The sequence below is a fragment of the Cnephaeus nilssonii genome, assembly GCF_951640355.1.
Source record: "Cnephaeus nilssonii genome assembly, chromosome: 5".
Classification (NCBI taxonomy): domain Eukaryota; kingdom Metazoa; phylum Chordata; class Mammalia; order Chiroptera; family Vespertilionidae; genus Cnephaeus; species Cnephaeus nilssonii.
Window position 1 is genome coordinate 27,225,715 of NC_137076.1, and position 12,677 is coordinate 27,238,391.

The following is a 12,677-nucleotide window of genomic DNA, read 5'->3' on the forward strand; positions in this document are numbered from 1 at the left end:
GGCTGCCGATTCCTCTGTTGGGTGGGGATTCGCTTTGCAAGTTCCCTGCTCCAGTGACTTTCTCTCCAAGAAGCAGCAGCTCCCCCTGCAGGTGCCCCCGGAACACACACTAAGGCTCCAGATGTTCCTTGCTGAAAGCAGAGGCCCCCAGAGGAATTTTCCCACCCGAAATCTCTGAGCAAGTAAGACCCTGTGGGCCCACGGGACTGGGGCCAGCAGAAAATCTTTCCCCAGTATCTGTTCAGTTAAAGGAAGAGACCGTTGTGCCTGGAGAAAACTACCCACTAAAAGAGGAAGCTCTAGAAGGGATACAACCATCCTGCAGGAATTTCTAACAGCTGGATTAATTAGGCCTTGCAGATCACCATATAATACACCAATCCTGCCCGTTAGGAAGCCAAATACCGTTTTGTCCAGGACCTCCAGGCTATTAATGAAGTTACTCGGGACATTCATCCAGCTGTCCCCAACCCAAACCCCTTGTTGACAGCTGTGTCAGGGAACAGCAGCAGTTGGTTCTCTGTTTTGGATTTAAAGAATGCCTTCTTTAAAAAATAATAATAATAATAAATTGTGTTTTTTTTATTGATTTCAGAGAGAGGAAGGGAGAAGGGGAGAGAGATAGAAACATCAATGATAAGAGAGAAGCATTGATCAGCTGCTTCCTGCACACCCTCTACTGGGGATTGAACAGAAAACCCAGGTGTGCCCTGACCAGAATCACTCGTGACCTCCTGGTTTATGGGTTGATGCTCAATCACTGAGCCAAACCAGCCGGGCAGGATGCCTTTTGTATTTCAATTGATAAGCAGGCACAATTACTGTTTGCCTTCGAATGGCAGAACCCAGTGAGTAAAACTACTACCCAGAATGGTTGGACTGTGTTGCCATAGGGAAGAACTGCTAGCCAAAGACTTGAGAGGCCTATAATTGGACTCTATCGACAACTCTTATGAGACTTGTTTGAAAAATACTATCAGTCCTGCCATTGTGGCTCAGTGGTTGAGCATCAACAATGAACCAGGAGATCACGGTTCAATTCCCGGTCAGGGCACATGCCTGGTTTGCAGGCTCGATCCCCAGTAGGGATTGTTCAGGAGATGGACAATCAGTGATTCTCTTTCTTCCTCTCTGAAATAAATAAAATTATATTTAAAAAATAAAAAATACTACCAAAGTCTTTAACCATCTTGCATCCTGTGCGTTTCAAGTTTCCCCTCACAAGACTCAGATTTGTGGACAAGAGGTGTCTTATTTAGGGTTCAACTTAAAACCATGGGAGAAGCCCTAGCTGGTTTGGCTCAGTGGATAGAGCATCGGCCTGCAGACCAAAGGGTCCTGGGTTCGATTCCGGTCAAGGGCACATACCTCAGTTGCAGGATGCTCCCCCGCCTGGGCCTGGTTGGGGGTGCATGCAGGAGGCAATCAATTGATGTGTTTCTCTCACATCGATATTTCTCTCTGTCTTTCCCTCTCTCTTCTAATCTCGCTAAAAAAAAAAAAAAATCAATGAAAAAATATCCTCAGGTGAGGAGTAACAAAAATAATAAATAAATACATCTATAAATAAGTAAGTCTCTTTGGGGAATCTTTGTTAAAAAAAAAAAATGGCAGACCGAAAAGAAGCCATTGCTGCCACTAACCCTCCTGAGGACCAGAGACAACTCTGGGAGTTTCTTGAAATGGCAGGATTCTGCCACATTTAGATTCCTAACTTGGGGCTAATAGCTAAGCCACTCTATGATTCTTTGAAAGGGCTTGACATAGCCCTCCCCTGGAATTGGACACCGGATGGCAGAGGGCTTTTGAGACACCAAAGGGAAAAACTGACCTCAGCCCCTGCATTAGGATTGCCCGACCCTCAGCAGGCTTTCAAGTTTATGTACATGAAGGGCAGGGTGTTGGACTCTGAGTGCTCATCCAGATGGTGGGAAACTCCCCGAAGCCGAATGCGTATTTCTCTAAGGAATCAGGATGTCCCCTGCCTCGGGGCGGCAGCAGCAACCTGAAATGTCCTTCAGGGAGCAGAAGGGTTTACCCTGGGACAGCCCATCATGTTCGTGCCCCACCAGGTGCTAACTGGGCAGGAGCAGAAAGGGGGCTACTGGTTAACAGCTGGATGAATGGGCACATACCAGGCCATCCTGTTCTGTTAGAGAACCCAAATGTCACCTTGCAGACACCGAATGTTACTCTGTAGGACCCAGCCACTCCCAACTATGAAGGCAGGCTGGGACCTCCATATAATTGTTTAGAAATTATTGACCAGGTTTACTCCAGATGACCAGACCTGTCAGATCAGCTGCTGATAGACTGCGAATGGGACTTACACGCTGACGGAAGCAGCTTCATGGAAAACAGACAAAGAAAAGCCGGGTATGTGGTGGTGACCTATGGCAAGGTAATGGAGGCACATGCTTTACCCACAGGCACCTCAGCACAGAAAGCTGAGCTAAGTGCCCTCACCAGGGCACTGGAACTGTCTCAGGACAGACGGCTCAGTATATATACTGACTCTACACATGCCTTCATGCTAGAACATGCTCATGGGGCAATATGGAAAGAAAGAGGACTTCTCACTTTGGGGAACAGACATTAAACACCCAAAAGAGGCTCTAACCTTACTTGAGGCGGTAAATTTGCCTACTCAAAGTTGCCATTATGCATTGCCCAGGGCATCAGAAGGACAATTCCCACAAAACTGGAGGGAATTAAGAAATGGATAAAGCAGCCCAGGAGACTCCCTTGATTGGGGCTCTAATACCCCACTTAAACTTGACAGAATTCACACCTCATTACACAGGGCCAGACAAAGAATCGGCCATGAGTCGGGGTTTGCTAACACTGACACTAGCTGTTATGGAGAAGCGGTGCCCATGGCATGATCCTGCTCCCCAAAGCTCTGGTATACCCAGTCCTGAGACATCTGCATGAAGGAATGCACCATGGATGGGATACACTGGCTGATTTCATCCGCCTTCCTTAAAGGGACCGAGTTTGCAGAAGACTATTCAAAGAACAGCTCGGGGTTGCTAATTAGATGCTAGAAATAACCCCAAGAGAGAACGCAACCCAGCCGAGAAGGGGGAACAATATAAAGGAAGATGCCCCATTCGAAGCTTGTCAGATTGACTTTACCAATTTGCCTAAAACCACCGGGAATTGCAAATACTTGCTGGTTATTGTAGACACCTTTTCCGGATGGGTTGAGGCATACCTGACTAGAACTGAAAAGGTGACTGAGGTAGTGAAAACTCAAGGAATTAATGAATTCCCAGATTCGAACTCCCTAACAGTATTCAGCACAGGCCATCATTTATCTCTGAAGTCACCTAGAAAGTAAGTCAAGCACTGCGGATCCCATGGAGAGAACACAGGTGTCCTGAAGACCTGTCTACTGGAACTGGCAAACAGCCATGAACCACACCTTGAAGAAAACTTTGGCAAATCTGTGTCAGAGGCACATTGCAGTGAGACCAGGTGCCTCCTATTGCCGTACCCCGGACCAGCGTAGCCCCTAGAAGTGGGCTCAAATTGAACCCTTTTGAAATTATATATGGGAAACCCAAACTCCTGTTCTAGGGACTCTCCCCACTGGGTTAGAACAGGAAACAAAAATTAAACACGCTGTGTTCAACATCTAGGGCAAGTTTTGTTAACCTTGTATAAGTTCGTTCTTTCCAGCTCTTCTTTTCCCACAGAGGAAACTGCCCGCCTCCCCCCGCCCCCCCTTTCCAGTCGGGGACAGACTGAAGACTTGGAGGACCCAAGGACCAGAACAACAACCAGTGGACGGCTCTAGCTTGCAGGAGTGAGACGGGGAGCTGACATGCCTTTTCCAGTGACAGAACTCTACTAAAGCTAGGTAACAATGTCACCCTTCCTATTTCTTACATTACATGCTCTCCGGCTCTGCGGGCATCTGCTTGGACAGATAATGCCTTTGTTTGCTTCTCCCAAGTTATGGCTTCCTTGGCTTATCTGTCACCCTGTTGGATTTGTCATCCTAAGCCTACTGCCGGCTTAGACCATAGTGACCCATTAGTTTTTCCTGTTGAGGTGTCTCCTCCATCCCACCCTGCACTGTTAAGGCAGCAAAGCCTGGGAGCTCCTACTATACCCATCAGCTTAGCTTCCAAGTGCAAACAGCAAAAGCCACTCTCCTTCACAACCCCCTCCTGTGTTAACATGCCTGTAAACATTACTGAAAATTGGAAACGGTAGCCGTGGATTTGAAATAGTAACCTCCATGTTTCCTAAGGAAAGGAATTCATTACTCTCTTGCAGTACTACAAATACTTGGTTTCCTGGAGATCCCAGGATTTGAACCCCCCACATCTCCCTTGGTTTATTTTCATTTTTGTTAACCTTCACCAGGGATTTTTTTTAAAAAATATATTTTATTGATTTTTTACAGAGAGGAAGAGTGAGGGACAGAGAGTTAGAAACATCGATGAGAGAGAATCATCGATCAGCTGCCTCCTGCACACCCCCCACCGGGGATATGCCCGCAACCAAGGTACATGCCCTTGACCGGAATCGAACCCGGGACCCTTCAGTCTGTAGGCCGACGCTCTATCCACTGAGCCAAACCGGTTTTGGCTTCACCAGGGATATTTTTGCCATTGATTTTTAGAGACAGTGGAAGGGAGAGCGAGAGGAAAAGGGGAGAAAGGGAGATTCGGAAGTCAGAGAAACATCGATGTGAGAGAGACACATTAATTGGTTGCCTCCCACACCCAGATACATGCCCTTGACCAGGAATCCAACCCAAAACCTTTTGGTGCCCAGGCCAACACTAACCACTGAGCCACACCAATCAGGCCCACGTCTCCTTTAAAATATTGGGGCTATTTTAAAGAAAACCTTACCGGAGACTGTCCAGACTGGCTAGTAAAGATGGCCTTTGCTCCAGCAGCATCTAACTCTTTAATGCAGTGCGCCTCTGAAGGATATATCTTCATTTGCAGCTACAAAAAACAACCCTGGGGCCTATCCCTGCCTATGGACCAAAACAGACTCTGGCCAGCGTTTTCTTAGAACTCTAGTTACACCCTTGACTGTCCACCCACAGGATGAGACATGGGTCGTTTTTTTTTGTGGTTTCCAGATGAGGACTGAAGAATAGATAGCTCAGACTTCTTGCCCTTCAAAGGCACATTACATAAAGCCTCCTGAAGGGTTCCCAGCAGGACTGAGTGGCGGTTACCCCAGCAGTAACCCCTCATTAACATGATCTTGATTCCCTCCTCTCCCTTCCCTCTCTGACATCCCCACTCACACCCTCTGCCTCCTGGGATCTGCTTACGCCCAGTCATTGTCTCAGTTCTGCTTTGGGGTTGAGCAAGGGAATGATAAACGGGAAATTGGGCCCCCTCCCATGCTCCAGCTCTGCCTCCCGTCCTGTGGGAAGACTATGAACTGTAAGACCTTGGGAGCCTGGCCAGCATCTCAAAGAAAACAGCTAGCAGTTTTGAGCTCCTGCAGCTTGCGGGTGTGTGTGTGTTGGGGGGAGAGGGGGCGCTGGGGGGAGCACATCCCCCACCCCCTGCAGGTCCTGTTTTTCCGTAAAACCTTGTGTTGGGAAAGTCTGAGTGGTGTGAAACGATAGCACGGGCCATGGCATCCTATATAATAAATAGGTAATATGCAAATTGACCATGCCCTTGCACAAGATGGCCAGCCGGGGAGGGTAGTTGGGGGCAACCAGGCTGGCAGGGGAGGGAAGTTGGGGGCAACCAGGGCTGCAGGAGAGGGAGGGCAGTTGCGGGGGACCAGGCTGACAGGGGAGGGCAGCTGGGGGCAACCGGGCTGGCAGGGGAGTAGTTAGGGGCAATCAGGCAGGAAGGCAGGTGAGCGGTTGGGAGCCAGCAGTCCAGATTGGAGAGGGTGCAGGCTGGGCTGAGGGACCCCCCCCCCCCCACACACACACACCCCTAAGTGCACAAATTTCACGCACTGGGCCTCTAGTAAGCCATAATAAGCCCGAATCTTTCACAGCCAGTCCTCTGGTTATTTTTTGGGGGAATCCAAGGACCAAAGGCTGAGGTTTTCTCACCCTCAGCACTTTGCGTAACAACTGGCATAGTGGGCAGGTTGGATTCCAGAGAAATTCCTGTAGAGCTAAAGGCTGGTGAAGAGGATGGATGGGAGGCAGTGTGAAATGTAGTGTGGGGAACCCCACTTTGGAAAAGGAGCTCCCTGTGGCATGAGGGGACCACCACGTGAACTTTTTGGGGAGATCCAGAAAACGCCAGCAGGACCGCTTTCAGTCCTGGTAACAGTGGCGTGGAAGTGCCACTGGCAAAATGAAGGAAAAATTTTTAAATGAGTCTTTTGAACACCTTGAGTCTTCCTTTAGGAGACTCAGAGGCTGCTGTGGTCCCGGGACTTGGGGGATCAGGGCTGCCCCCCAGCCCTGTGCCGGAGCAGTATGCAGGAGGGGAGCGTGGGGGGAAGAATATGGCACACCTTTACATTCAAATTGTTATCTTGGAATGTGACATCTTTCAGAAAAGCCGAGTTCTTTGTCAATTGCATTTTAATCAGATCTATAACCATGTCATTTTAAGTTTGTCATTCACAATCACTGTTTTGCTCTGATGCATTTGCAAAGAGATTTCATTGTAAAGACCCATGGAAAGGACTGACTTATTCTAAAATGGAGTTTTCTGAGAATAAATTTGCAGATCAGGATTATGGGAAAACAGACATGTTCTGGATAAAGAAGAATTGATCAGATAGGCCTGAATGAACTGAGGATAATTATTGTTTTATGACTTTGTTAAAAATATTGCTGTTTTTTTAAAAAGTGTTTTGTTTTCCAGATATAAGCACCCTTGTTTTTTCCTTAGAGCAGTTTGGTAAATTGTACCTTTGTAAGCAATACAAGGCATTTGTATGTTTTCCCTACCTGATCCCTCTAGAATTCTGAAACTCTTAATAAGTGAGTATTACTTAATTGTCATGGCAATATGGTTGTTTGCTCGCATTCAACAAACATCTGTGCGCTTTATCACAAGACGCAGTTGAAAGCTGGTTTTATTGACCAGGACTTTGACTGGCTTGTCATGTTTGAGGGAGACATGCGTTAGACTCTGAATGTCACCAGAAAACTTTAAGGAATTTAAGAATCACTTTGATTCCAAACTTGAAAACTCACAGACAAGAGTATGTGATTGCCAAAAGAAAAAGGATGGGGGGAGGTAAAAGGGGTACAGGGGAAATGAATGGTAATAGAAGGACACTTGACTTGGGGTGGTGAACACACACTACAGTGTTCAGAGGATGTGTTGTAGAACAGTGCACCTGGAACCTTTGTATGTGCTTATAAGGAGAGGACGACAGTGGGACTGGCGGGAGAAGCACCAGCGGGCTTTTGAGGAGGCAAAAGAGCAGGTAAACAGGTACAGGCGCTTGGTATCTATGATCCAGCCCTACCTGGCGAATTGGATGCACATGGAACCCAGGAGGGGGTGTCACGGGGTCTCTGGCAGAGACAGGGGAGACTCCGCCTCCCAAAAGGATTTTGGTCCCAGGTGTGGAAAGGGGCTGAAGAAAGATGCAGCCTAATACAGCAACAGCTCTATGCCACCTACCACCCCCTGCAGGCAACAGCCTATTCCTGGAAGCTTTGCTGTAACGGGTGCCGACCACCTATCCCATCATGGGGTGGCTGCACGACGTGTCTCACACCCTGAAATCGGGCGCAGCACAGACTCGGGCGATAATGAGATGGAGTGTTTTCCTGCAGCAGAGACCTGTCCATTCGATGTCCCCACTTAGCCAGGAATGGCAGACGCGTTGGGCCAGTCACCTTTGTGTCAGAAGGAGATGCTGAAAAGGCACTCAAGGGAGAGCCCATTGGCCCTTCGCCAGGGAGAGCAGGTGCGGTTCCAGTGCCACCTGAAGCCTGGTGTACTGCTGCCCCATGCAAAGGACAGCCCCCTGAGGGGCATGCCCAGGACTGGACTATCAGCAACAGACCCCTGTGGGGGCAAACCATGTGGCTGACGTATGTGCAGACTAAGGAGGTGACCCTGTATCATGTCACAGGACATCAGTCATTCTGTGTCCAGGGAATGATGAAGCGAATGCACTTGCTCCCGTCCGATGGCTAGAAGAGGCCCCAGCAGAAGACCTGGCTACACAGGAAAAGGGCACATACCAGTCAAAACCCTGTGAGCAACAGCTAAAGCCTGGGGGCTCCCATTGGAAACGACGGACATTACAGCTTGTCAAGGCTGTTCTGTGTGTGCGGAGCAGCATCCGTGCCCCTTGCTGGCAATGACCGGACATTACATGCAAGACTGAGCTGAGAGCCACAACATTGAATGGCGACTGCACCACCCTTGCAATCCAGCAGGAGCTGGGCTGATAGAACGCTATAACAAACTCTTGAAAATGCCCTGGAAACCGAGGGACGGTCGTTACAAGGATGGACCACAGGACTCTGACTTGCTGCTAACCATGAATGAAAAGCCCCGACCAGATCAACCTGCAGCAGCAGAGGTGGGTGGCCCACCGAGAGTGCAGATGCCAACAACAGAGGATGCTAAGACAAGACCTTGTTGGGGAGCGGAGAAGAGCCTGTTGCTGCCAGCACCCCCAGGACATAACCCTGGAGCTAGTGTATTAGCCTGGCCCTGGGAAACTCAAACTGGCACCCGCTGGTGCGCTCTCCTAGCCCCACGGGGAGGGTCTTGCCCATAACTGGCAAGTGGCCGGCTACTATTCCAGCTGGCAGATGTGTAGTCCTCTCACAGCTAGCATTCCAGTCAAAGATACGGGATAGGAGGCCAGGGAGACATCTGAGCGAGCCACTGTTCTTACACAGGATAGAGCGATGGCCTGTGTACTACCCACTGGACCTGATTTGCTTCTGTTGGTGTCTACTAAACATCTGCCTTACTCTTCTGAGTTCAGTGCAGGCTAACAGCTTTGCAAGGTGGGCTGATGAGGGGGCTCCCCGGTCCAATGTTTCGGGCTGTTGGGTGCCCCTCTCTGCTACTGCTGGGCTGCCTTGGAAACAAATCCAGTCAACCGGACAGAACGGTCCTGTCTCAACATGATTTGGAAAGTTGTCTTGGGACTGGGGATCTGCTTTATCCACTCTGATACTAGTATGTATAAGTCCGTTATTCCTTGCCTGTGTGTTACATTGTTGCTGTAAAATATGAACGCAGCGTCTCCTCCTCCCTCCCCAGGATATGTGCGGAAGATATAACGGGCAGATTGTACGGGAGTGGAGAGGGAAGGTACCCATGTTGGGTTGGGATGTATGGTAAAAGGGGAACATGGGCCCCTTCCCAGGCTCCGGCTCCCCCTGCCACCCCTTGGGAAGACGATGAAGTCGCATCAGTAAGAACTGTGAGACCTTGGGAGCCTGGCCAGCTCCTCAGTCAAGAAAACAGCTAGCAGTTTTGACCTCACACAGCTTGCTCAAAAACGCATGCCCCTCCCTCGGCGTGCCTGTTTGCCTCTGTTTTCTGTGCTGGGGAAGTCCGGGTGATGGTGGAACAATAGCACCTGCCGGCCGCCCCCGGTGCAGCCCGTCCACGGGCCGGTTGGACTTGGTGGTTCTACTTCCCGGTGGCAGCGGTGTGATGGTACCCTTCAGGTCAGCCCCACTGTTGTGCATGTAAGCCCTAATAAACCCATTTCTTTCATAGCGACTCCTCTGAGGTACTTCTTTGGGGAGCCAGGAGCCATGCACCAAGGTTTTCTGGGCCTGAGCTCTTTGCATAACACCGGCTAAGACTCGAATAGGACAGGCGCACAGTCATTTCTGGAGAAAGTGCCAAACGTGGGGAAGCAACCGAAGCTAGGATGGGCACGGGGTCATGGGGAGGAGAGGGAGGGGGTCTTTGTCCCACTCACCTGAGAGCAGGGGCAGGCACCTGCCCCTCATAGCGCTGAGACACCAGGGACGACAGTCTGCGACGCTCCAGCAGGGCGTGGCGAGGGTTCCTGGAATGAAGAAGCCCCGAGGAGATCAGTTTCTGATGGTCACGGGGTTTAGGAGCCAGGGGGCTGATGTTTGCCAAAACCCTTTAAGTTCTGCCCCATCTTTTTTTTAACAGAACAGGATTATATTTAATACACAAGTTTGATACAATCAAAAAGTAAAATACCAGAGTAAAATACTAACAAATGGTATTTCATTTGCAATGCATGAGAAATAGTTAACATCTTTAGTCATAAACAAGCTCTTACAAACCAGAAACGGACACTATAATAATGCAAGGAAACCAGGGGGAGAAAAATGAAAAAATACAAGTGATGATTAAGCATTGAGCATATATGATTTTGCTGAGCAGTGATGAATAATTTCTCTGCAGTATCAGTGAGCAGAATAAAGACACCTAATATTGTACAGTGTTGTGCAGTTTGAATTCTCATAAACACCAGGAGGCAGATTAATGAGAAGGGTCTGTAATGAGGGGGAAAGCTACGTTTTGAATCTGTACATAAATTTGAGTGTGTTTAGCCAGAGCAATTCCAATGCATTGGAATTAGTTCAACAAGTTAGTTGAATAAATTCAAAAGGAATGATACAAAGGCATGTTTAATGCAGAAAAAAAATGTGTGGCCAGTGTAAAAGCACCTAAAAACTACTTGCCTATCAATGTCTGAGCACCACCAATTGGGTACGCACTAACTCTATTAGTAGTAGATGATAGCGTAGGGAGTACAGTCCGTTATACTGTGATCTGTATATATGGGGCCTGGTGGGTACCAGAAATATTGAGGGGACACTTTACTTTTCAGTATACCTGAAAGTAATACAAAATAATATTGAATTGTAACCTAATTGAAAAATAAAAAGACATGATATGGCATGGGGGGAGGGTAAAATTAAAATGAAAACAAAGGTACATAAGGTAATAACTACATACTTAACTAATTTTTATGTTGCCTAAAATCTAAAAGGAAGATTATTTTTAATGAATACATTTTAAATCTCTATAATAAGCAAAATAGAAATATATGGGAGCCCTGGAGGAGGCCTCGCAATGGCATGCCCAGGGCCTCGGTACTCAGGTCTCCAGCTTCCCACCTCCTGGACTCACTCCCACAGCAACAAGGACAGCAGTCAACATGCTGCTCACAGTCCCCCCCCCCCCCATGCCACCCGCTAGATCACCTTGGACATGAGCTTTCTCACTCCTGTCAGATTGTCTGCCCATCTTTCCACTCAACAATTCCACACGTAGGAAATCACCCCAAGGGCAGGCTCCTGCAGGGCTGATCAGGGCCGAGGAGCTTACAGGAAACACGCTCACAGCCCAGCAGGTCAGGAACACAAGCCGCCCCTGCTGGGGTACCCTGCTGGAATTTAAAATCCTAATCCATTGCAATCCGCACCATCCAGCCTGGGAAGCTGCACAGGACCCACTATCCAGTAAAAAACACGGCACATACATTAAAAGGGACAAAAACATAACAAACCGCAGTGTCTTACTGGACCCCAAATCCAACGAACGATTTTTTTTAAAAAAGGCTGGAGATGTAAGGGCATTAAAGAATGATGGTGCATTTTCCATAGGTATAAATTCCCGCTCCGTTTCCTCACCTGTCAACTCAGGTGACTGCTCCAAAGGTATGCTAAAGGGGCTGTGTTTAAAGACGGATCTTTTGGAGATCTGCACTAAAAACTTTGCAGGTGAAATAATGTGACACATAGAATTTATGTCAAGATATCTGGGGAGGTTTGGGGAGCAAGTGGGAACAAAGATGAGATGAAATTGGGCATTTTTTTTTACAGCTGGGGGAGGGTCTGTGGTTTTCATGATGTTATTGTCACTAAATTAGTATATGTTTGACAAGTTCCCTAATAAAAGGGAGAGAAGAGATTGTCTTAAAGGTGTGCTGTTAAGTAGATAGATAACCAAAGGGCAGACATATGTATGCTAACATTTGTATAATAGGGGCGACAATAAAGAAGATGCTAACATTCTATGCAATTAGAAACGTGTACATATAGTTCTAACGTATTTACATAACAGGGAAACCATCTCTATTTTACACAAATGTTACTTATTCTCTACAATTTACTTGTGTGTGCACTTGGGCATACACAGAGTCATACAGGCCGGCCTTTGCACAAACATAAGCGCCTCAAATGCACGTATATGTATAATGAGTTCGTATTGTCATAAAACGTTCCTGGAAGTTGCCTGAGAAATTCATAACACCTGTTGCCTTTGAAAACTGAGAGGCTGGGAAACAGCATTCTCCAGAAGCAAGGAGAATTTCTCATTCTGCCCTTTCAAAATTTTGATTTTGAACCAAGTGAAGGTATTTTAAATAAGGAAGTCACTCCCCCCCATAACCTAGCATTTGTTAAAACTGAAGACTTGTGCATAAACTTTTGTTGACGCCTAATTATCTAAATTGTAATAGTTGCATTCCGTCCATCCTAGTTACGTTATTCTAGAGGAGAGAATAATGGAAGTACTAGACATCTCTATGAATGAGCCTTTCAAAGAAGACTTTAAAACACAATGTAGCAGAGTTTGCCATGAGAATATCATTTTTATATGTAAAAGGCACTGTTATCAAGTCATGTTGATGGGCAGCTGAGATTTAGGATAAAAGTCCCAGCGCACATTAGCAAAGGTAAGTGCTCTGTAAATCGGTTAAGGCACCCAAAAGTGATGCTAAAGGCACCGATG

The 12,677-nt window shown here is 47.6% G+C and overlaps 1 protein-coding gene across 1 annotated transcript in view; it reads right to left on the bottom strand.

The window, feature by feature from the left end:
• The window catches only part of LOC307100638 (putative adhesion G protein-coupled receptor E4P), a gene marked incomplete at its 5' end in the record, with an annotated part of 49,644 nt that extends 39,734 nt beyond the window's left edge, over positions 1-9,910 (bottom strand). Inside the window, one exon of the mRNA XM_079773126.1 lies at positions 9,880-9,910. Coding sequence (XP_079629252.1) covers positions 9,880-9,910 — 31 coding nt within the window. The remainder of the gene's footprint in view (positions 1-9,879) is intronic.
• Between the last annotated feature and the right edge of the window lie 2,767 nt (positions 9,911-12,677).